This window comes from Amblyomma mixtum, chromosome 1, assembly GCF_055824585.1.
Source record: "Amblyomma mixtum isolate Tamu chromosome 1, ASM5582458v1, whole genome shotgun sequence".
NCBI classification, from domain to species: Eukaryota; Metazoa; Arthropoda; class Arachnida; order Ixodida; family Ixodidae; genus Amblyomma; species Amblyomma mixtum.
The window spans coordinates 185,026,626-185,052,135 of NC_143012.1; the positions used below are offsets into that span (position 1 = coordinate 185,026,626).

Consider the following 25,510-nt stretch of genomic DNA (forward strand, 5'->3'; position numbering starts at 1 on the left):
TGTTTGTGCTTGGGTGTTTTTAGTGGCCGGTTGTCAGCGAAGCTGAGAACAACCAAGACAGCGGACGAGAAAACGACGAGCGGCGAGCAGTGTGTGTGGGGTTGCTCGACTGTGCGGATGCGCAAGCAAGATGGAGCGAGGTGTATGAAGCTGCGAGCGTGCATTTATCTTGTAAATAAGTTTTCGTTGTATATATAGTCATCTTTTGTTTTCAACGTAAGCGTTCAACAGTTTTTCCAATCAATGTGTATGATGAGTGTGCACCGAGAGCGTGTAATGAAGCACAGAAGTGAATTTATCACACGTGTAATTACGCAATTCGCCCAGAAAAATCCGAGGCGCCTACAGTTGCTGTTCAAGGAAGACTGACTGAGTGACTGTAGTTGCGTGTTTGCGAACATATTGTGCTGTGTGCTGGTCATCAATCCGGGTTAGTCGAGAACCCGTATGCAGGAAGACTGAGCACTCTTCTCCACGAAGTGATATAGCATCTTTTTGCATTTTTTATTAATTTTAGTTGTTTCTTCGTTGATAAACTCCAATGTACCTCTCCTAGCCGCGCTTTAATTTGCTGTTTGTAATTTTTGTTTCATGTGTGCATTTTGTTTAATTTTTATTTATATATAAATAAATAAATTTACTCCGCAAATAGCGCCTTTTTGCTACGAACATACCCCCCCCCCCCCCCCCCCCGGGGCACCAACGGGGCCCCCCCCCTGCAAAAAATTCTGCGGACGCCCTTGATTGGACACCTTGCACGCTCTTTGCTCGAGCGAGCCCCGCCGATAGTCGCGCTACCGTAGTCTTTTTGTGTGCTTCCTTGATTGCTTTTTGCCTCTGCCTTATGCGGTCCTCGGCTCGGCCTCACGTCCGCTGATGGCAGTAAGAAAAGGCGAAGACTGAACACATGCTTTCGCGCGTCTACTCCGTATGACTACGTTAAAACCCAACACTTTATTCCAGGATTCCTTAGTCATTGCATTACGGGAAGATAGAAAATACAGCTCTCACCACGTTTTCCCCCGCCACAGCTTCGTACCGTGTTTGCGTTGAAGGAGATGCAAGTGAAGATGCGGAAGAGGCACTGCGCCTGTGTTTTAGCGGTGCTCAAAGTGGGGGCTGCTCTCACCCTAGCTTTTTCCATACTGGAAGCTCCTCTGTGGCTCAGTACTACCGAAAAATGTAACAAGTCAAGAATGAGGGCTTATAGTGCTCCAATTGCCGTGCACCTTCCTCATGCAAAGCCCTTGTTACCGCAGTTGAGTACAGCGGGCCGCTGTTACCTGTTTTGTTTCTCTATACTTCTCTTTATAGTATCGGCCGCCGAACATGAATAAAAATTAATATTGCCTTGCCTGAAATTTCGCATGTACAGTCGCTGAGGAACGAAGCAACTTGAGTTCTCGAAGCTGTAAGCCTGCACACGTTACACAGAATTTACTCAGAGCGCGAAGCGGTGCGGCCCTTTTCGCGCGGGGTTTTTCAGTCCCGTGCCATCAGCCATTGCTGGTCGCTTTGAGGAGGAGGGTAGTGCGAGGGTTTAAATTGGGCGCTCCCACGTGGAGTGGCATAGTGTACCGGGCACTTTTGCATGGCGGGCAGTGTGCAGGGAAAGTGTGCTTGCGGTGCAGGTTCAGGAAGCTGGTGATATAATTTGGGCGCCATTTGGGCTAGCGAGAACGTGTCATTCAATGAGTGTGGAAACACATCGGTGCAATGCTAAACTTGAATTTTTTTGTAGCTCGCAATAATCCCTCTGAAACCTCAGAGCGAAACGCTCTTAATGCTAGTGTGTTTTAGCACCGTCGTACGGTACATCACTGTTCAACTGCACGTTAAAATATGACCTATCAAGAATTACAACAATATCAACACCAACGTGTTTCGAATTGGCAGAGTTGTTGTACAGCTCTGCTGAAATTCTTTGTTAGTTCTGAAATGTTAAATCTGTTTAATGACTGCCTGAGTACAGAATTTAAGGACGAATACGCAGCAGAAAGCATTGTTTTCGTGTAGAATGAGCCATCAGCGAAACTGATTCGCTGTAAGGAAGTCATCATTGCGCTTATGTAACACAATATGTCACTAGCTCCTATTTTTTCTTAAAGTTCTTTTAATTTCCTTGAAGTGCAAGGCAATAATACTTGAGTATTCTATGAATTCATTCACTTTGTACCAAAATTATTTCGTTTGCTGGTAACTTTTTTCGTAGACTTTATACAATCAAAAATTGTCACTAAATGTCTTCAATTCAAGGCACGTTTCTGAATTTCGGGATAAATGTTCTGTTATGAACTTTGCCCTTTTCCCCGCACTCGAAAATGCGAAAGCAGTAAATCTAGTATTGAGAAAATTGAACTGAAATTTCTAAAAATCCACAGCGTGCTCGGCTATGGGAATGTGATTGCAAATTTTGTTTCGTCTTCAAGGTTAGTTAAGTTGCCGGTTTGAAGTTGTCGGCTACAGTACTTGATTATTTTTGGCTTTTATTTGTTTATTCGCATCACCAAAATGCTTTCTCGGTTCGTAGTATATTTCTATTGACAGCAGTATATAAGCAGTAAGAAAATTGTATGTACTTTCTATCAACAAATGTTGATAAAATGTGCCCTAAGAAAATGTGACTGCAAATGTTTGTTTCGTGTTCAAGGTTGCTTCAGTTGCATTGACATGTTAGGCTAGAGTATTTAATTAATTTACGCATTTATTCTCATTATAAAACGTTCTGTCGGTGTCTATAGTATGTTTCTACTGACAGCAGTACATAGAAAGCAGTAAGGAAATTGTATGAACTTCCTATCAACGAATGTTAATAGAATATGCTTGGCTAAGGGAATGTGAGTGTAATGTTTGTTTCGTGTTCAAGGTTGTTTTCATAGCTTTGAAGTGTTCGCCTACAGTACATGATTTGAGGCATCTATTCGCATGACCAAAAATGTTTTGTCACTTTCTAGAGTATTTCTGCTCACAGCAGTCCGTAAAGAACATAAAGTATTAAAATGGAATATATCTTCTGTTTTAAAACGTTTTCCCATATCCTGATTACATTCCAAACGCATTTGATGGAATAATGTTGGTCGCTTTTCGATATAGTGAAATTGTTGACTAGCTGCAACAGATTCCACCATGCAATCAGGTAAGATGTCGTCACGATTATGCGAACAAGATAGCGTTAATCACCTCGAACACCATGCAGTTTGTTCATTTACTTCTCTCAACGTGTCAAACTGCACCCAGCTTTTCTAGTAACTTTCTATTGACAGGAGTAAATACAAAGAAGTAACAGTCTACCAACATTGTATTGACAAAGGTACATAGAATGTAAAAATTATTTTCTAGTAACTTTCTATTGACAGGAGTACATACAAAGAAGTAACTTCTATCAACGTTGTATGAACAATTGTTGATAGAATGTAAAAGTTACTACAAGGTTACTAGAGTCAATACAATGTTAATACAAATTCTAAAGAAAGTTGATATCCATTTTTGTAAGGGGACCCCTGTGGAACACCATATGTGGTTATCATGTGCGGTTATCAGTGCCGACTGTGTATAAAAAAGCTCTTCAGGAGCATTACTGGAGGTCCATTGGTACCGTATGATTTCAGTTTATAAAAAACAAGATGGAGTGGTCAATAGAATCAAATGCTTTGCTGAAATCTATGAGTACAGCTCCTGATAACACTCTTTCGTATATAGCCAGCCTAATGTTATCAGTGGGAGATGATATCGCAGTATCTGTAGATAGTCTGCACCGAACGGCATGCTGGCTATATGTCAATATGTTAAATTTATCAACATACTTTGACAACCTTGTTTCAATTAATATTTCTGCAAAATTTGTCAAAAAGGTAGAATGGCAATCGGTTGATAATTATTAGGTCGCCTTTTTTTGAAGACCGATGTTATTTTCGCTATCTTTAGCTGCAGGAGAAAACTTCAACATCTAAAATCAAGATTGCAGATGTGGCTGAGAGGAGGCACAAACAATGATCGGGTAATGATCATATGCTTTCCGTGGATGTCATCAATGCCGGGACCAGCCATCTTTAAGTTTGCAATTAGAGACTTTATTTCTTCAGGGCAAGTGGGTGTAAGAAAAAAGGAATCAGGGAGGCTTTGAAGTGAAGGTGCGCACAAGGAAGACGACCATAGCCTTCATAAGTATAGATATTGTGGTGGTGCTTTCAAGATGCCAGTTGTTCCCTGAATGGCTCGAATTGCTTCCTTAGGCCAAAATAATAAACAGATTTTGTATAACATGCAGCTCTGAATGCAGAGGCGAACCGGCGAAACGACTGGCTCAACACTAGGAATTCTGCATCCTATGCTTCAAAAAATAGTGTGCGGTTATCATGTCCAAATATTTTATATTGCACAATGAAGATAGGCCTTATATTGCAGTGTGCACTGTATGCGTACCTTACGTTAAAAAACATAATAGTAAGCACATTTACAGATCAAAACAGCAGCGAAATCCTTCATTTGCATATATCAATAGAGACTGTGTACAAAGACGTTAGAGCGCATTGCATTCAAAACTACATTAAATTTATTTTGTTTCATTATTAGCTGCACTGCTTTACCAGATAAAAACTGACGCTATGAATTCGATTACTGCTTTGTCTCCATGAATGCAGATGCCTAAGGGCGACCAAGTGGGCTGCGCATTCACATGCACCAATAAAAATGGCGAGAAAGAGTTCAACTATTACGCTGTGGGTTCTCCATGCAGGGTAAGAATTTTTAAGAAATATTCAATCACTTTAGGCCACATCATTTCCCTACCTACAGGGTAAACTTCCTTAACGTGATTGTTCACATCGTTAATCCGGGCAGGGCGACACATATAAAATGAGTGTGGGAGAGAAACTTTGTTACCTTTCCAGAGAATAGAAAAGTAGCTGTATTAGCCGTGGGCAGTTCAATGATTTCAATGTTACAGCAAAAGAGAAAAATTTGTGTTTTACAAATTTCTGACAATGCTGACAGTGCGAAACAAAACATTGTAGGCGCACTTCCCTGTCCTGTTCCGTGGTCCATTGTTGGCACCTGCGCTTCCAACAACATTGCAGTAAAATATATTCTCTAGTCGATGTGCCCCTGAGATCAAGAAAAGGTTTTGCCGGAGGGTAGAACAAGAGTAAGAGAACAAAATATGGTACGAAAGCTTTATGGCGGTGTACACGGTGGCTTGGCTGAGGAATCGGAAAAGGTAGACAAAGATATTGTTCTAAAATAGCTGCATCAGTCCTGTGTCTCTCTCATTGAAGCATATTCAATAAAATGTCTCTCAATATCATGCCTAAGCCTTCGCTGACCCAGTAGAACATCCTAAAATACGAAGTGTTGCATGTCTCAGCAAGAGCTTTCTGCCTATCCGGGTAACGACACTTTTTGTTTAGCAGACAGAAAGACAAGGAATAATTTTTTGTAACTTTACCCGACGTCTTCATAGCACGATGACCACAAGAAGAGATACTTTCTGACTGAGATCATCGCAATGTCTTCAGAAATTCTCATTCGACCCCCGTCAAAGCGATAAACGTAGTACTAAGAAATTTTTGCGATCCAGCACCGCTAAGCTCGTGTGTTTTCATAAGCTCCCTCAATTTTTGGCCTTCCCTGAGCTAGCTAGCTCCTGTCATCTAAGCGAAGCTCAGAAGAGGAACGATGACAGAGGGATGCGAGGTTGCTAGTTCGTCTATCCTGTTTATACGTGTGTGCAGAACATTCCCCTCCCCCTTTAACTTTGCTTTGGTGAGACCAAGAGCTTAGTTCGCGCAAAGTGCAAACTCGATGCACAGCGTACTGAAGCGTAGGACATTAGGCCATCAGTATCCGAAAAATTTCTCCACACTGCGTTCATCACACTTACAGGGAGCTAAATAGCATTGTTGCTGGAACCATGCTGGTTACAGAAAAAAGGCTTGTTTGTGTGTTTTTTAAGCTGTTAAACATTATTTTCCAAGAGAACCCCATCTTCTGTATCTAGCAAAGCGTTATCACTCCTAGGTTTTTCGTGTAAAAACTGAAAAGCACATTCATAAATGAATATTCGGACGTTACTAGCTTCATTTGTCTGGCTGTTTCGTTTTGTGGGCTTCTCTTTTTTCGTAAAGACTGCTGCGTTTTTCTATAAAAAATATGCACCCAAGAAGCCTGCGTTCTTGCCTTGTTTGCCATCGCTTGTCTGACCTGCGCGGCGCACACATGCCTGCGTACGCCGGACGCTATATATCGGAAATATTCTGCCGTATGGGAAATGCATTTCATGTTGTTTTATGTCTTGTCTGTTACATCACGCAAGAGCTCCTAAGAAAAAAATAACTCAAACCCACCGCGGCATATAGCATATCTCAAAAAGGAAAGAGTGACAACAGTAGCGCTATACGCACGGTTTTCTTCGGCGCGCGCTCCCATATTGAACCAAGCAGCATTTATAAGAAAGGTCATACATGGGAAGGGCCGTCTCCGGAAAGGAAGAAAAATAAATTCAGAAGAAATGAGGCTTACTGCAGGAGTGTCCCGAAGTTACATTTGCTGCAATCAAGCGAGTAGATTGCGAGCGCCATGTTTGCACATTTTCAGCTTTTATAAAATCCTAGGCACAAATATTTATTTCTAATTTTGAAAAAAGGAATGATCTTTGTTGCTCGCAGTTTCTCTAGGCATTGAAACCCACAGACCTTGCTTTCCGTTTCTACAAGTATTGAAATCAGGCGCCCAATGTCTTATACGAGGCTAATTTTTTGCCCTAGCGATTTACACGCTGTTTTCGTGCAAAGAAGTGAAAAAATTCTAGACTAAGGAAGTGTACGTTGTAATGCAATCGTCATCTTTCTTTTGCAGCACAAAGTGGATGGCAAATACGTTAATACCACGTGCAAGCGTTCCGGAACGCAAATTCTTTGCCGTGAAACAGGGGGTATACCAGGTTGTTAAGCTGGAGGTACATGCTGCGATGTGCTTTTGAAAATGTGGGCATGAATGAACTTCAGCTGTTATGTCTCAAGATTTCCGGCGGCAAAAAATTATAAGCGATTGACACCTTTCAGGCGCACATTGTCTCATTTAGTTCTTTTGCAGAGGTAACAATTCTTATGTGAAAAATCTTATTCCTTCTATCAACTGTTGGACGGTGACAGGACAATTTGTTTTCTGTTTGCAAGCCTGGAAATCTCTGTTTGGAAGTTTCGAACTCACGTAAACATAAAATGTCATCAAATAAAGTGAAATGCTTGGAAGGTATTGTGGATTTGAGTAGAGTTCCTTTCTTAGCGCTGAAAATAATCCTTTATCTCGAAAGACTACGCCGCATGTGTACCTTGGTCCCCAATAGAGTGTGAATTATCCCTACAGAGCCGCAATATCAGTGCCTCGCCCAAACTCGGAAAAAATAATGAAATCATTTTGGATCATTTTCGCGCTCCGTCTACCAACCCATAATTCATTCTTTTACACCATGCTGGTACTCAAAAAAGCACATTTGATATTTTAAAAGAGACCTTATTCGCAGCTGCACATCTTTGGCCGAAAACTTTTCTCAGGCGAATTCGAATTACAGGGCTTTTATTTCTTTGGAGCTCGAAAAATGGTATTAACTCTTAGTCATTTTCAACGATCCCACCTCTATTCAACGTGCAGCGCCGCCTGCAAACCTGACACAAGTGCCCTAGCGTGTGGCATGGACCAACGCGAGCGACACAGAGCCGGCGCCATGCGGCTCGCTGTCTTTGCAGTCTCACATTTAATGGTTCATGCTTGTCGTGGCGTTCATCTTTCGCTGCTCGTAAGGCGATGGCCGTACTGCGCACTGCGTTCCTGCAATGAACGTTCCATACCAGTATCTTCTTTGGCGAAGTCAACGACGCTTCATGTAGGGTCGCGCATGAGGCCAGCGAAGAGGAATTCCTTCACAGCATGTAAATAAGGGGCGTACCTTCGTTGCTTCGGGCATGACAGTGTCCGCCCGATTAAAAAGGGCTGTCACATCTTCTAAATACTGGGCGACGCTTTCGTACGACAGCTGTAACATGGAGCGAAGGGCGATTTCGGCGCTTTCTTTTCGTTCTTGAAGTAGAAGTGTTATAGCGCAGACAAACACACGGACAAGACAGACGAAACGGACACACAAGTTTCTCTTGTCCGTGTCTTTGTTTGCGCTATAACATTTCCACTTCAAGATGAACTACCAGCTCGCCCAACAGGAAGTTTTATGGAGTTCTTTTCGTTCCTTTGTGCTGAAAGTGGTGACTAACTCACAGTGGAACGCCCTCCATGGTTCTCCAACCATGTCTTTGCCGAATGTTGGAACATGAAATAGACGTTTTGTACCTTTCGCTCATCGTCCCGTTGGCTGCAAGTGGCCACACGGTCCTCGACATCCTTGAACCTATCGCCTCGGAAGGATGGTGACGAGCGAGGTGCAAGGAGTACAACCGGCGGGACAGTGCCGGAAGGCTGACCTATCTGACTATAGTGGACGGCATGGTATGCACCGGCGTCGTCAGTGGCTGAAACTTAACTTCCAGACCTCGCTGGCGGCGGTTCGCGTGTGGACGAGTGCTGTTTCCAAGCGTTGGGCATCAGCGTCAAAATCGTGTTAGGGGTGAGTGTACATGAGACGATACCCAGCGGCTACGCCAAAATGTCGCCGACAAGCGTAGCGCGACTCCGAAAGGGGCTTTTAATCGAACGGCCAAGCAGACCAGCAGTGCGCACCCGAGCGGAAGCGCCGTCTTCCTCGCTCCGACACCAGCCAAATCATGCCGCGCGGCCGTATGCTGGCGCCGGCAGAATGCTAGCAGTCTGGAAATACGGATATTTTTCATATCATAGGAAGGTGGTGAGACATAATTTTTCAGTTGCGAAAGAGTTAGAGCCGTGCGACTACTGACCTGTTCCCGCCCGCGTTCATAGAAATGGACTACCTGTGCGTAATTATGCTTATCCCACTGTGCTGAAAGAGAGCAAGGAAGTGTAATTTATTTGTAGCATGTAAAGTAGTTCGCCAATGAGCAAAATAAGAGACGATAGAGACTTACGATAACACTGGAATTCGGGCTGCTGCGCTTCAAACTATCCACAGGGTCATGATAAACAGTCGATATGATATTTAAAGTAAAAATGCACACTTTTATGAAAGAAATTCCTAGAAATTATTTCGTACATAATTGAAAGCACAAAAATCCTCACCTATTGCTGCTATGATAAAAGTGGTATAATTGACGCCAGCACAAAAATTAAAAGGTTTTCAATTCATTTTTTTCCTCTTCTGTGTTCACCACCGACCAGGTGTGATAGCCGACGTACGGCGGGCGTAGCGGTTTGGCTGTAAACTTTTTTTCTGAAAAGAGTTATCTTTAACATGTTTTGTTGCAATGTAGAATGTTTAGTGGGCTGAGCTATATACTTAACTGTTTTCCTCGTTCATGGTTCATGAGGGTTTAGCGCCGCAAAGCGACTCTATGAGGGACGTTGCAGTAAATGGGTCCGGAAATTTCGACAACATGGGGTTCTTACAGTACATGAGCCCCTAGAATTTCGCCTTCATCGAAATTCGACCGCCGCGGCCGGGAACGAACCTGCGTCTTTCGGATCAGCAGCCGAGTGCCATAACGAATGAAATTTCTGCGCTAGCTTTCAATTCTGATATCTCCCCAGGAGTCTTGCCTAGACACTCAAAGAAAACGTTCAAACGTTTAGTTAACCGAGCTGAGGCGTCTTCTCTCACTGTGGCTGTACCTGCCTTTAGGTCTGCTGGTTCACATAAGCTGTTATTGACCGTGAACATTAAATATACTTTACTTCAATGCCGACACTGCAAAGAGTCTACAACAGGACCTAGGATTGAATTAGAACTCTTTATGGAAAAGCCAGTGACAGTTGTTGGCGGAGAATATCTTTTGGAAAGTATTGCATTTTGTGAGCTTGGCGTCGATACCATATTTACAGGAATTATTGCTACTGCAACCCTTTTGGAAGAAATTAACGCAAAATTAAGAGGCAGTTGCGCGGCAGTGCAGTGCCCTCAAGTAGTTATTATTATCCGCAAAGCTAACGAAGTATCAAGTATCAAGCTAACAAAGTACATTACGAAGCTTTCCGTGCGAGTGAAATTAGCAGAAGGATATTTTATCGTTCTTGAGGGTATTTTACCGTTCTTGGGGTTATTGTATCGTTCTTGAGCTTCGCTTAAAGACGCTATACTTGGAGTCTCTGGGGTGTGGGTTGTAAGTGATTCCACCGGTCAACAGAAGCTTCCGAAAAAATTCAGCTCTGAATAATGTTTCTATCGGTGCTTCGGTACTTAGATGACTTGCGATAGGCAAGATTCGCCGTGACATCAGAATGAATAATCCTGTTAAGCGAGCGAGTAGTGCCTTAATCATAGTTTCTGCAACATGTTCCGAAAGTATATGTAAAGGACGTAATTGTAGGAGGCCACTCGGTCTACTTTTCGACTGCCCCATATCGCCATCGTTCTAAACAAGTCTGCTCACAAGCGATATTGTTTATGTTGTTTATTGAAAGACCGTAGCCCTGCATCAACGCAGCGTTGGACTAAGAAGATAAAGGGACATTCATTGGAATGGTCAAAAGCTGCTTTCTAGGCTCTACAGAAAAAACACCATCATTGCTACAGCGCTCAAACGAAAACAGGCTTCCTTTGCCTTTAGAACATGGCGTTTGGATCGCCAAAAAATGCTGCCTTCTTGTTGCCCCTGTAAAACTTGAAGGAGATATCTTGCAGGTGTCATTACGATTTATTCGGCGACCACTTGTAGATCTCTCACACGCTCCTCCGTATTCGATACCAGGATTAGTAGCCCCTTCTATTGGCCGCCGCGTCACTCTAGGCGCAGGCTCTTCAATAATGTCAATGGCGCGAAACGAAATGCAGCCTTTTCGAGCAAACGTGCATAAAGTTATTTCATACTTCCCAAACGCTGACCTTCTAAAAAAAAAATAGATGGTAGTGGCAAACGAATATATCACCCGTTCCGCAAAAGAAAACAATATGCGTCGCAGTAAAACCTTGAGGTGTTGTAGCTTTTCGTCCGAAACATGGTCGTTAGTAGTTCTCGTTTTCAGTCACAAACAGCCGAAACATTAAGACCACGAAAACAGAACTATGCGTGGGCTATTTTTTTTCGCAAGACTCAACCTCACATACTGGAACGGCCAATGAAAATGCTGTAATCAGCAATGACTTCCAAAGTAATTTGCGTTGCTCTTTTTCCGAACACACGCAAGTAATGGTTCAACAAAACCGCTGCACAGTTTTGTTTCAGAGGACATATCACCGAAATAACAAGCCTGAAGGAAGCGGACTGCCCTTGTCCTTGTCTGCGGCAGCAGGGGTGAGGCGCCCAACTGTCTACTCTCGTCAAGCGCATCACTCCGCGTGTTATTCCACCGACAGGAGAGTGGCAAGCCGCCGCGATATTGGCTGAAAGGCTCTCCGCGCGTGCTTTGCGCCATAGCACCGACGCTGATTGAACGTCCTGCTCTGCGCCAAGAGTACAAAAATCGGAAATGTGAAGCATTTCACAGCACCGACCAGAAGACATCGATTTCTTGCAAATGCACCTAACCGTCATGTTGATAAAGTGACCGCTGACCAGGATCATGCGAGGGAAATAAATAGAAGAATAAGAATGGGGTGCTGCGCATATGGCAGGTTCTCTCAGATCATGAATATCTCGCAACAGAAAAGTCTACAACAGCTGTATCATGCCGGTACTCACCTACGGGCAGAAACGTGGAGGCTAACAAAGAGGGTCCAGCTTAAGGAGAACGCAGCGAACTACGAAAATAAAATTAATAGGTGTAACGTTGAGAGATCGGAAGTGGGCGCAGTGGGTGAGGGAACAAACGCGGGTTGGTGACATCCTAGTCGAAATCAAGAGGAAGAAACGGGCTTTGGCAGGGCATGTAATGCGAAGGGAAGATAACCAGTGGTCCTTAACGGTAACGGAGTGGATTTGAACAGAAGGGAAACGTAGCAGGGGGCGGCAGAGAGTTAGGTGGGTGGATGAGATTGAGAGGTTTGCGGAGATACGGGGGCCGCAACTGGCGAATGACAGGGTTAATTGGAGAGACATGGGAGAGGCCTTTACCCTGCTGTGGGAGTAGTCAGGCTGATGGTGAGCGTGTTTCAAAGATGAAGTGGAGTAGCAAGGCTAATCGACGAAGGTCGGGTACTTTCCCAGCAGAAAGCTGCTCGCGCGTTTTGGTGCTCACACTTTCCATTTTTGAAAATCGCGTTTCATGCATGCGGTTCGGTCTCGAAACGATAGTTTCAGCCTGAAACGAGCGCAAGCCACGCTATAAATACTGTAGGATACAAAAAGCAAGAGAAAAATTGGATGGGACGCTTAAGCTCCACCTTAAGGGGCCGACGGGATAGCAACGTGGGGTAATTCCAATATATATGCAAAAGGTCCTTTTGTACTTTACATTTTTAGTTTGGCGCATGGTGGCCTGAGTTCCCTATGCGCCATAAAACACAACACACAACACTGTACAATCACAGATCCCTGGGAGTGCCCATACCTCCCCTGGCGCAGTGGTGCAGCGGTTAAGCGATGCGCGCCTGTCCTGCGATGGCAGGTACTCCCAGCGGTAGACCTTTTGCGACCCAGGTTGCTCTTCCCGAACGTCGCAGTCATTAATTTAACCTCTACTTTCCAGTGTGTGTATTTTGCTCACTATGCGGTAGGCACATTGTGGTGACGTCGCAAGGTCACATCCACCTGCCTCCTAGATTGCTCTCTAGGGAACACCTGCTATAGCAATGCCCGTGATCCTTCGCTCATAACGCCTACGCCAGAGTTTCTGGAGTACAGGGATTTTAACACTAGCGCGTTAAAATGCGTGGTGAGGCGGGGCTATGACGTAAACGACTGGTGTACACAGAAACCACCCCTAAAACCACAGCAGGAAGGAAATTTTTGCTGGCGAAGGCTTGTTGCCCACAGGGACAGGAGAAACCGGATGGGAGAGGGAACGGCAGTTATGCGTATGGAAAACATCCCTGGCCAGCAGACGAGAAAAACAGGAAAGTTTTCGATATCGCGCCGGATAAAGACAGCTCCTGAAACGAAATGAACTGGTTTTGCTTTTTGCAACATTGAGGCAGTAAGACACAAAATACGAAGTGCCGTGTTACAGTTCTAAGGTGCACATACGAGAGTCAGCTTACCACCGAAAAACTGCATGCGTGAGTACCGCGGCTGCAATCGATCTCTTCCTTATTATTTTTTTTATTCAACCAAGCCATTACCACCTTCCTTCCAATAAAATGGTCACATCACGAAGATGAATCACGCTAAGAAAGCGCTTATGAAATGGATCAGTTTACGTTGAAACCCAGTGAGCGTGGTAGGCGTACGCTGCTTGCGCATTTCCAAAGAGTACATCTTTCCTTTTCATCCAGATTTGATTTATTTTAAGGCGAAAGCCTTTAATGTCTCATCGTTGTAAGCAGCAGTTGTCGACAGAAATGTCACGCTTTTCAATTGGTCTAAACGGTTGTGACGTCACAGTGCGCTTATTTCAAACGGGGCCAATTGTACTTTGGCTAGTAACCATGCAACCAATTGAAGGGATCGTATAGTAATGCTCCAAGTAAGTGGGACTGAGCTTAGTTAATCGCTTAATTACTCAATTAGCCTAATTAACTTTTCTAGTCAAGCCATATAAATAAATAAAACAGAGTATGAAATTGGCCCAGCTCGGGAATCGAACCCCAGTCTTCGGAGTGCGAAACGAGCATGCTATCCACTCCGCCATGCCAGCGCGATGTTTTGGGAAGAACAAAGGTGCGTCTAGTGAATACGGTGTCTTCGCTCACTCCCATCCTCCTCCCTTTCCTTCCGGCGAGGTTTAGGCGTCCACCGAGATATGAGAGACAGATACATTTCCTTTCCTCAAAAACCAATTTACCTACGAGCGAGGCATAGAACCGAATGGGCGATGGCGTTCTATGGACTCCCTGGAAGCGTTGCAAGACGCTGTCGCGTTCCACTCTTAGAGGCGAAGCTTAACACCTTAAGTACACATCAGTGACCGCACTTTAGGTCAAAAAAGTGACCCCCTGAATTTTGACGGGTGTCCACCGAGATATGTGCGACAGTTACTGCGTAATTTCCTTTCCTCAAATACAATTTTCATTTTCTTCATTACGGGCCATCTTTGTCTTTCTTCTTCCACTCCCACTTCCTCCCTTCCTCTACGGTCCGGTTCAGTTGTCCACCGAGATGACAGAGAATTACTGCGCCATTTACTTTCCTCAAAAAGCGTTCAAAGTGCAAGGCATCGCGCCGAACGGGTGGTGGCGTTCCGTGGACTCCCTCGCAGCGCTACAACACGTTGTCGCGTTCCACTCCTAAAGGCGAAGCTTAAGCGTCATTAATTCGCCGTTGATTAGTATTCAGACACCAAATCATTAATTAACCATTAATTAGTGATTTGTCATCAATTAGTAATTAGTACTCAATTACATGTGACGCCACCAGTGCCACAGAAACAGTCAAAGTGGTACGGAAAACGCTTTCGCCTCTACGCACTTTAGACAGTCAAAGTGCCCCCTGAATTTTTGGTGACAAGTTTTGCATACTTGTAAAAAGAATAAAAGAACTGCTTGTGCAGCATATTATATACATGATGATGTTTACAGCTTTGTAGGTGTGTGACACATTAAATTTCCTGTATTCGTCACGCCTCTTCATTGCTTTTTTTAGAGCGCAGCGCTTAGGCGCCCGGTTCTGCGCTTCGCGGCGTCACCGTCGCCGTTGTTCGTTGTAACCAGGAGAGGGTAAAAGCGCACTTAGCGAGAAACAAGAAAAAACAGCGCCGCGCGCACGGCTTCCGCCGGCGCGCGTTGTAAAACGGGGGAGAAGGAATCTCTGGAGAGCAGCATGTGTGGCTGTCGCCTCTCCCACCGCTCGCCGACGCTGCGCTCTGGGGAATGACCGTCGATTCTTCTAGGCTGTTCGAGTCGTTTCTACGCGATGTTGACGGAGAGGGCGTGGCCTTGCCTGCGCTAAGAGATGCTCTCCAACTCTTCACTAGCGGGACGGCGGCGGAGCCACGACAGAAAGTTCCAGATACTCCTCGAAACCACTCCCGGCCTTTGACCAATGAGGACGCGCGCGCCCAGAGCGAGAAGGAGACTGCACAGCCGACAGTGTGTGTATGTGCACGCCTGCCTTGGCGCGAAGAACAGATGTACGTGCAGCGAGCCTATGTAAGAAGGGCGTTGACCACCCGAGCCGCAGTTTAATCTTCAGTGAACAAAATGTGTTTTGTTTGTTTGCCTCTCTCTCTTGTGGTAGTGCACTTTAAGTGCAATAATTTTAAGCATGAAATGCTTTTAGCTCCCGTTGTCGGCAGTGTGGTGACGTCATGCAGAGATCGAGAGCCAACTTCCGGGCACTGAATCCCACTCATCCGGGCACTGAAATCCACTCATCCGGGCACTGAATTCTACTCATCCGGGCTTTAAGAAAAGTTTATTGAACGCAGGACCAAAAAGAGACATCGGTCCCTCTACAAAAACAAACAAACATTGCGGCGACTGATGTCGCCCGGTGCACACACACGCACGCAGGGAACTTAGAGTCCAAAACCACGAGATGTCCAAGAAAGTTCAGGTGTCCATACGCGCGGGGGAACCACGCCGGATGGAAATACCGCGCACAAATATAACGCGCGAACAACACACACACACACCTCGCGCACAAACTCCGGGCGCGAACATAGCGCGCACAAACATAACGCCCGAACAACGCACACAAACCTCCCGCACAAACTTCGGGCACGAACATAACAAGCGAACATCGTGTACGAAACACGCGTACCACACAGGCGCGCCACACGTAATATGGCAGGAGCCGCACCGACACACGGCCCCTGCCCGCGACGATGAAGCGGGTGGACCAGCGCCGAAGGAACTGGTGCTCCTCCAGCGGCACGAGGTCCACGCACGCCTGGGTGAACATGCGCGCACGTACCCGCTGTAAAATAGGGTACATGGCTCTCCGTGGTCGTCCCTGCAGAGCCGCCACACCTCTCTGGCGCCACAGCACGAATGCCCCGACACAAAGAAGCATGCGTACGAAAGGGTCGCGAAACCTGGAGTTGGGACCGAGGGTCTCTCCAAACATTCTAGACATGAGAACCCAAAAAGTCCTGGCGACAGAACACTCAAAGAGTGCGTGCGGCAAGGTTTCAACAAGGCCACACTGCGGACATCGGTCGGAGGGGGCCACGCCCCAAGCCGCCAGGCGATCTGCCTTAGGCAGGGCCCGCCAGCCCCGCAGCCAGCCAAAGTCTCGCGCGTCTGCGGGAAGGGATGACGACGTCAGGTCCCGCCATCGCACCTCTCTGCTTCGCGCCAATTTCTCCTGTGTTACGGCCAGGAGCTCGCATACCCGAGAGGCGGGAGTTGAAAAAAGTTCCACCTCTGGCAGCGCTGCGGTGAGGGACCTGAGCGTCTGGCAGACTCGCTGGAAAAACCGAGGCTGCTGGAAGGCTGTCGGGCCGACACTCTGCTCGGGAAAGAAAAGGGAGCGCGAGTAGGTATGACAGGAGCGCCCTGCCTGGGTAGCCGGCCTGGTTAGCCAGGTCGCTGGTCGCCCGCAACGCGAGCACGTTGCAGAATGTGGGAAATGCTAAATCCCCCCATGTTAGTAGGAAGTCCGAGGAGCGCGCGCGCTACAGACTCCGTCTTGCCTGCTCAAAAGAACGAGCCACATAAAGTGGCCAAACGGCGCATGAAGGTGCGGTGTGGGTGGGCGATGTGTGTGACATAGTACAGTGGGGCGCACACCGACGCGCGGATGATAAATGCGCGCTCCGCGAGGGAGAGACGGAATCGCGCCGCCACTGACAACCGTTTCTCGGCGGTCTCTCTAAGCCGGGTCCACGTCTCGGGAGCCGGCTCGCCGGACGCGAGGAAATAAACCCCTAAAACCTTCACGGCGGAAACCCACTGCACGTCGCGCAACAGGTCTGAGGAGAACGCGCCAAAACGCAACGCCCTACTCTTGCCCCTGTTCAGCTGGGCATCGGACAGCTCGCTGTACACTTCAAACAGCCGCAAAAACGCTACGTAGCTGTCCTCGTCCCGCAAGAACAGGGACACATCGTCGGCGTATGCCGAGACCTTCACCTGGCCGTGGACCGGCAGCGGGAAACCGCGCACGGACGGACTCGCGGCGATGCGGCGCAACAGTGGATCGAGGCACAGAACGAAAAACATTGGCGACAAGGGGCAGCCTTGCCTGATCCCTCTGGAAACACAAAAGGGAGCGCTGATCGCTCCGTTGACGGTCAGGCGGGCCGTAAGCCCCGAGTAGAGGAGCCCGACTCTGGCTACGAAGGCTGATGGAAAGCCAAAAGCCTCGAGCACACCTAGCAGGTACCGGTGCTCGATACGGTCAAAAGCTTTGGACTGGCCAAGCGAGACAAAGCAGCCCGGGATCCCCGCTCTCGAGGTGAATGTGAACAAGTCACGAGTAAGTGCGAGAGCGGAAAACACCGTACGGCCGGGCACGCTACACGTTTGCGCTGGGCTGACCACGGAGGGCAGAATCGCGCTCAACCTATTCGCCAGCAGTGACGCCACGAACTTGTAGTCTGCGTTGAGCAGAGTGATCGGACGCCACGCCTGCGGGTCAGATGGGCACCCGCCCGGCTTCAGAATGAGCGTGACTCGGCTCTCTCTGAAAGACTCTGGTCGAGCTCCGTCCGTCAAAAAGCTGTTGACCATATCGAGCAGGGGACCCTCTAAAACATCGTACAGCTTCGCGTAGAAACTGACGGGGATACCGTCAGGTCCGGGAGCCGAGGCAGCATTCATTCTAGCTACCGTGGCGCGGAGCTCGTCTGGCGTCGCCGGCGCGCAAAGCTGCTGCGAGAGCTCGTTCTCGACTGCAGGGAGACCCTGGCAAAAATCGCGGAGTGCGCCGTGGAACTCGGGGTCGCCCGCCCGCTCAACACTGGATGCGAAAAGCTGGGACACGTGACGTGTGAGGATTTCGCGTATCTCCGTGGCGCTGCTGCTCATGGCCCCGTTGGGCAGCGCGTTCTCCGCAATGAATGCGGGCGCATCCTCATCCAGGGCGCCTGCGCGAACCTGCCGCAGGACCGATGGATCGGCTACGGGCCTACCCTGAACGAGGGCTCGGCTGGCAGCGAGCGAAGATTGCCTCAGCAGCGTCTCGTAGCGAGCCTTCAATAAATTGTAATAATCTCGCATAGCGAATGTAAGCGGCGCGATTCTCTTGACTATGCGGATTCGAGCCAGTGTCTCGTTAAGTTCGCGGGTGATGCGTGCTCTTCGTTGGCGGCCTTCCGCGATAAGGAGTGCGCGCCACTCGCCTTTCCGCTCGTCCCACGGCACCGATGAGTTAGCGCGCGCCCGGAGCACCCAGCGCACGCTGCAACGAAGTGAGACTCGACCAATCTATCAGTAGGCTGGCGTCCATTCGCCACAAGTCTGCTCGTGGGGCGCACCCGCCGAAATCCAGCACTACTCATAGCGGTCGATGGTCGGTGATGCGCAGAGTGCCCACGGGATACGCGAGCACCTCGCATGAAGCTACATATGGCGCGAGAACGGGCGGGAGCAAAAACTTGTCGGGCCGACTGGCCGACCTCCCTCTCTCCCATGTGGCTCCGAAGTTGTCGCCATGCGACGAGACCCACGCGTCGGAAAGTCGGAACTGCACGAATAAGTCAAGCAGGGAGCGTGCGCAGGCGTAAGGCCGACCCTGACCTGGGCCGCGTACATCACGTGACTGGTCGAGCACACAATTAAAGTCGCCCACTATGAAAGTGGGGTAGGAGTCTAGCATAAAGCAATCGAGCGACTCGAAAAACGACGAAGAATCGCCTCGTTGCGCCGGCGCGTACACAACCAATGCCCTCACCCGTCTGCCGTTAAGGGAAAAATCGACGGCCAAAGTGCGACCGTCGACGCCGTACGTGCAATGTGCGCCTGAACGGAGACAACTATTGAGAAATACAACACCGACACCGCATGACATTGCGTCGGAAAAGAATGCTGGCACGAGGAAGCGATTCTTAAAGCTGGTAACATCAAGCGCGGTGCGGAAGTTGCACTCCTGAAGGAAGAGAATGTCGACGCCCTGCGCGCGAGCGAGTGCATCACCTCCCTCTGCTTATCCAGCGACCGAAATCCCTGAACGTTCAGGGAGAGGAGATGCACCGTCGCCATGATGAAAAAGCAGGGCGCCGACATTCCGCCGACAAGTTTAGGGGGCCCCGCCATTGGCGGAGTCGGTCGCGCGCGCCATCTTTTTGGAGACGGACGGATCGGCTGAGACGTCCGAGTCCGCGGACTGCGACAATGCGTGCTTCCCCGAGACCCTACTCAAGTCCATGGGTTCTGCGGAGGGTAGAGAGTCGGTGGAATCCCTCACCGCACCCTGCGAGGCATGGTCAAAAGGTGTCGTGCACGGGTTGCGGTCGGTGGAGTCCTGGGCCTTCCCCTCGGCGGACTCTGGGGGTGGTCGGCGCCATGGACCTCGAGGCGGGCCGGCGGCGCTCGGCAGGTCGCTCGCTCCGGGCTGTTCGCAGGGGACGTCCCCGCTGAGGCGGAGCGTCGCGCCACGTGAGGGCACTCCGTCGCTCTCGTCCGCTGTGGTGGAGGAGTCGTCCTCGCCAGAGGAGGACGAGTCTGACGAGCTCGTCAGGGAGATCGGCGGGAGGTCGCCGAACTACGGGAACGTGAGCGAGTCCGTGGACGCCGTGTCCGCGGTGTTCTCCGGCTGCTCCTGCGATGAGGCTGCAGACTCCCAGGTAGCACACGGCAGCGGGCCAATATTGGAAATCCACTGGCAAAGCGTGGCCCTAACTAGGCCCAGAGTTGCCAGTGAGCATCCGATATTGGTTGTGCCACTCCTTAGCACATCCAACAATGGCCCTGGTTGTCCAACGCTTTACCAGTATTGGCTGAGCCATAATTAGATCCTGGCTATCATGGGCCAGGTTAGCCAGGATTGCCCCACTGTTTGCCATTGCTGGCTGTGCCATCATCGAATCCTGGCTATCATGGGCCATTTAGCCAGTGTTGTTCCACTCTTTGCCAGAATTGGCTATGCCATTTCCGGGAGCTGGCTATATTGGCCTAGGATTGCCATCGCTTATCCAGTGTTCAAAGTATACTGGCAAACGTTGGTAAACATTGTGTCATCCATTAAAATGGGTTCAAAATTATTTTTATTGTCGAGTACCATATCGGCAGTTCATAATTTTCGAAAGCGCTAAAACATGCGAGTTCAAAGATTTGGTTTTATTTATTATTATATTTTAACCGAACACTTTTGCAGTTTGTGAGCAAAGCTACCCATGATTCCGTTGGAAAAGCTGCACTCTGGTTGCGCAGTGAGCAGCAATAATACGTTTAGGAGAATTGCGATCGAAGTCCTGTTGATCAGAATGAACGTTCTGATTACACCCCACACGCCTTCAACAAAAATTGTCAACAGGTGCCTTCAACAAAAATCAAATAAGTTTCATTTGATTAAATTTTTGGAATAAAAAAAATCACTTTTTTTTTATTCGATCTAGGAATTCACTGCCGCAGTACGCAGCTGGTGTCTGCTTCAGGGAGATCGCGATACAAGCGTAATAGATTAGCGCAAGTGCATTCGCTAAACCGAAATTGTGCTCAGTTTTGGCAACGTCCAGAAACGAAGCAGTCGCCTCGTAATTTCGAATTATGCGTTGCGCTCGTGAAATATTAGGCGGGTGCTTCATAAACGCACGCGGTTCCTACGCTTCCCTACGTCTTGCCCTGTGATCGCGCCTTTCCCGTGTTTTCTGATTTGCTATTTCCTTCCTTTTCTGCAAATCGTTGTGTTGGAAATTGTTGTTTTTGACCATTTTATTCTTCTGTTGCGTAATTTGCATTGGGAGCTATATAGCTCTTGCTCACGTCTTTGCATATTTACTCGCAGGTTTTTTTTTTCTTTCGAACATCACCTTTATTGATGAAAACCATCGAAAGTAGTTGCGAACCACAATTCAACATGCCTTTGTTTGTTTTTGCTTTTTTGCGCGAAACTTCCACCCCAACAAACAATTTGAGGATTCTTCGACGACCACTGAATAAATGGACTGACAACTGGCGTTAGACGCATGTTAACCTAGCTTGTTTGGCGCATGTACGGTACATGAAACTATGAAAGAGCGCGCATTCTGTTTGGATATTTTTTTTTGCTTTATATTTTTGTTATGTGGTAACATTTTAAGCTATCTTGAACTAACAGAAGCCACATCATACGGCCCCACAAAATACGCGAGTGTCTCGAAGTCGTTTTGGCGAAATGCATCTTGAAGCTCGAAGTTTTTCACTTCAAAATTTTCAGGCTTTTGCTGCAGCTTTGTAGCAATACTTTGACGCTTCCGTGTTTCCCATCCACTTCTCTCTTATAGATATTGCTTTCTGTACTGCCTGTGGCCATGTGACTCATTCTCCAAAAATTCCGAACCCTTTTCACGTGTTTTGGCCTCTTTCCCTGTCTCTTTCAAGTCTTCAAGTCCAATATCTCCCCACCTGTTCTCCCGGCCGTGCCCTTTTCCAGGGAGCGGGCTAACCCCCCACCCCGCGAAGCGCTATTTTTTCTTTTTGGTTGTCACTTTCTCAAACCTGTTTTCCCTCGCACGCAGCTACGCGCTTCGCTGTTCCTCCACCTCCCTGTCTCCACCTTTCAGCTCGAGGACTTTTCTCGGAACCACAAAACCTGTGTAAAGGAAAATTACTCTCTCCCCTCCAGCCAACCCCCCCCCCCCCCCCTACACACACACACCATCGTCTCCACTGCTCGTCTTGGAACCGCGCGACTCATCACAATAAGACATTCTTGACTGCACGGCGGAGCTCAACCACGCGCACAACCAACGCGACGAAAATGCATGCACACTCGAGCTAGCACCGTTCATAGTCTGTGCACGCGAAAAGCCACACTCATATATTAGGAGAGGTCCGACGCTTTTCGTACCGCCTGCAAGATCTTTTGTAAGTACTAAAACTCTTTTACCTTGATATACGTCTGGAAGTTAAAGTGGTTTTTGTAGTAAATGTTGCTTTGACTACATGCGCCTTTATTTTTTAGGCAGGAGAAGAGAGCGAGCCAAAAAGCACGAGGACGACTTCTGTGTACCCACTCTCATTGGGAAATGGCTTGCTTGACGTCGTGCGCAGTGGAATTGTGGCCGAATGGTGAGAATTTAATTTTTCGTCTTTGGTGAGATGAACTCACTAAAGATTCACTACTTTGGCTAACAGCGGGTTTGAACTCATATGACTTGAGATAGGATGCATTCGGGAATATGTCCTTTACCGCTTATGCACGACGGAAATCAGAACCGCTTAATTAATTTTCCACTGCAGACTAGTTGGTAAAGATATGTGTAATACTTCCGTAGTGTTTCTTTTTGCCTTCTACTCTTGCAGACTCAATAGAAAATCCGCAATTACTGGTTAAAGCTTTTGCCCAAGTTCTCTCGCAATGAAAAAGGGCATTACTCTGGACTATAAGACTAGTATTTTTGTGTGGTTTTCAAGTTGCAGTTTCGAATCCAACTATAGCATGCATGCGAAGCAACTAAGGGAAACCAAAGGTGCCCTGAGTTCCTTGCGTTCAGCGTATTTCGTCAAAAATCGCAAGCCGCATTTTTAACCCCATTAAATAAAACTAATCAAAAATGTTGTTTTGACGTCCATGTGGAAGAGACGCTACAACCTGTGCATGTTTACTGGAATAAAAAATTACCTCGCAATTTAGAGATACGAGTTATATTAAAACAAAATAATACATTAATCTGTTTTCAATATCACATTAATTTGCTTATCTCGCATTGAATATATTTACTGGGAGTGCGACACGACGCATTAAACTAAACCATTTGGTATAAGGGAAGTTTAGTAAATTAAATTCCACTTTGTGCAACTAATGTGGTGCTGGTTCTTAAGAATAAATTAAAAATTATCCTGTAAAATATGTTGCTAGTGTCTTCACGATGACTGTGTTTCACAAAATTCGGTGTTGTTTAATCATTTTTGTTTTTGTTCTGTGATGGCCATAATTCAACTTACCATGACATCATGCATCTCTTTGCAGGCTTGGCGCTTCGTGAGGCCATCGTGCAAGAACTGGACGAGGAATTTCTTTGAATGCAGTCCAGCAGTCCCCTTGCAAGTGGAGTGCAACGATTTCTTTGGATATGACTGATCAGTTCACTGGAGGACAGCTCCGTTGAGCGCTTTATGGATGCCTTAGCCGTGCCGCAGCAGCTTGCCGAGATGCTTTGTCCAACCTGATCGGCACGCACCAAACTTGAAAATAAATTGTTTTCCCACAGCCTCTGCCACCATGCTCTTGGGCCCCTTTTCTTTACTCCCCACGGTGGCTGGTGGTAGCGGAAACCATCCTGTGTGCGCTAGAAGCGTGATTCTTGTAACTCAAAGCAATAAACGGGTCTTTTTTCTGGAATTCTTTCGCAACCTCATTTATGAATATTTGCTAGGTAGAATGGTATGTATGTACATCCACCCACAGTGCCGGTCATTGGCGAGTTTGTTAATTGCATGTGCCAGCGTTCGAAAGCTGGATGCCATTATTCGAAAGCTGGAAACCATTATTCTAAAGCTGGAAACCATTATTCGAAAGCTGGATGCCAATATTCGAAAGCTGGAAACCATTATTCGAAAGCTGGCTACCAATGTTTGAAAGTTGGATGCCAGTATGAGACCTTTGCTGGTCCATGCTGCAGAACGAACATCGGGACTGCGTTGGCCGCTTGATCGACCGAGCGTTGGCCCAAAACTGGCATGAAAGTAAGGCCAATGTGTAAAGTGGTAGCGCTCGGCCCAAATGCCAGTGTAGGACCGATGTTCGTGCCAAGTTTTGCCAACACTTGCGCGACATTCGGCCAATGTTGTTGTGCTGCCTGGGCTTTGGGGCGGCCGGGGTTTCCGACACGTGAGTGGCGGGCGTGTCGTCGTCCTGGCGAGGCGGGGTCTCCGCAGGGGGCGCAGTCGCGGGGCAGGAACCGAGTCCTGCGGCGGTTGCGCTGCTGACGATGCCGGCTTTTTCTGAGGGCCCCCTGAAGCGGCCGCCGCGGCGTGAGAGCGCGGCCGCAGGCAATCGGCCGTGGCGTGGGCTCCGGAGCAGCGACGGCACGCCGCCTCGCATCCGGCCGTTTCGTGCCCGAACTCGTCGCAGCTGGCGCACCGCGGTGGTGGTGGTGAAAACTTTTATTTTGGGAAAAAGAGTTTGTGAGCCACAGAGTGGCCCCGCTACATGGTCGGCGTCCCTAGTCCGGGACACCGCACGACGAGGCCCCGTCTCTCGCCCGTTTCACCAGAGCCCTTTGGGACTCAAGCGAGGAGCAGTTGAGGAGGGCAGTCTCCCATGCCTCTCTGGAAGGGGTAGGGGAAGGGGGGAGGTGGGGATTTTGAGTACAGGCCCACACCATGTGGAAGATATCACAGGTCTCCCCACAGTGTGGGCATCGCCCATCCGTGTTAGGATCGTAATGTTTTATTATTGCAGGACAGAGTAGAGTACCTGTCTGCAGGCGCCTTAAAGTTCGCTCCTCCGTCTTACTCAGCCCTTTTCCAGGGGCCGGGAAAAGGCGGTGGTTGTCGCTATAATGTGTTAATATTTCCCTGAATCGCAGCAGCGGCTGGTTAGTCTCCGAGCCAGAAGAGCTGGGATGAGGAGCCCGGTGAGTAAGCGCTCGGGCAGCCGCGTCAGCGGCCTCATTACCTCGTAAGCCCTGGTGGCCAGGAGCCCAAATGATTCGTTTGGGTGTTGGATCAGTGGCAGTCCGTCGTAGTCCGTGATGATTATTCTCGAATTGGCGTGGGCGGCAGCAAGCGCTATCGCTACTTCCTCGGCCCGCATTGAATTCGGGGCTAGAAAGGAGAGTCCATCAACGTGCATTTCCTGGTGAACGACAGCGGCCGAGTAAAATCCCGTGGGCGATGGCCCTGCTACGTCAACATAATATACACCGGGTCGGGAGCCGTGTTGTCTCTCAAGAGCCCGAGCCCGCGCTTGTCGTTTGTTTTCATGCATGTCGGTGTCCATGTTACGGGGGAGCGGGGAGACCCAGAGCATATGGCGCCATATTACTGGGATGCGCTCCGCCTCCTCTGGAGTGCAGTCGTGTTGGATGTGTAAGCGGTTTAGCAGGCGGCGCCCAGGAGCCGTCTGCGTGAGCCGCGTGTATTGGTTCACGAGGTGGGCCTCCCGCAGCTCCTGGTAGGAGTTTAGCACCCCCAATGCCTTGAGTTTGGCATTAGAGGTAGCCACCGGGAGATCCAGGGCTCGCTTAGTTGCCTTGCGGATGATGGCGTCTATTCGCGCCTCGTCTTGCTTAGTAGTGCGGAGATATGGCACGGCGTAGAGGATCCGGCTAGTCACGAAGGCATAGACGAGCCGAAGCGCGTCCCTGCCCCGCA

At 48.3% G+C, this 25,510-nt stretch overlaps 1 protein-coding gene across 1 annotated transcript in view; it reads left to right on the forward strand.

The window, feature by feature from the left end:
* Positions 1-6,945, forward strand: part of LOC149370199 (uncharacterized) — a 33,679-nt gene extending 26,734 nt beyond the window's left edge. The window contains exons 3-4 of the mRNA XM_089577213.1: positions 4,641-4,736; positions 6,853-6,945. Of these exons, the coding sequence (XP_089433339.1) occupies positions 4,641-4,736; positions 6,853-6,945 (189 nt within the window). The remainder of the gene's footprint in view (positions 1-4,640; positions 4,737-6,852) is intronic.
* Positions 6,946-25,510: the final 18,565 nt, after the last annotated feature.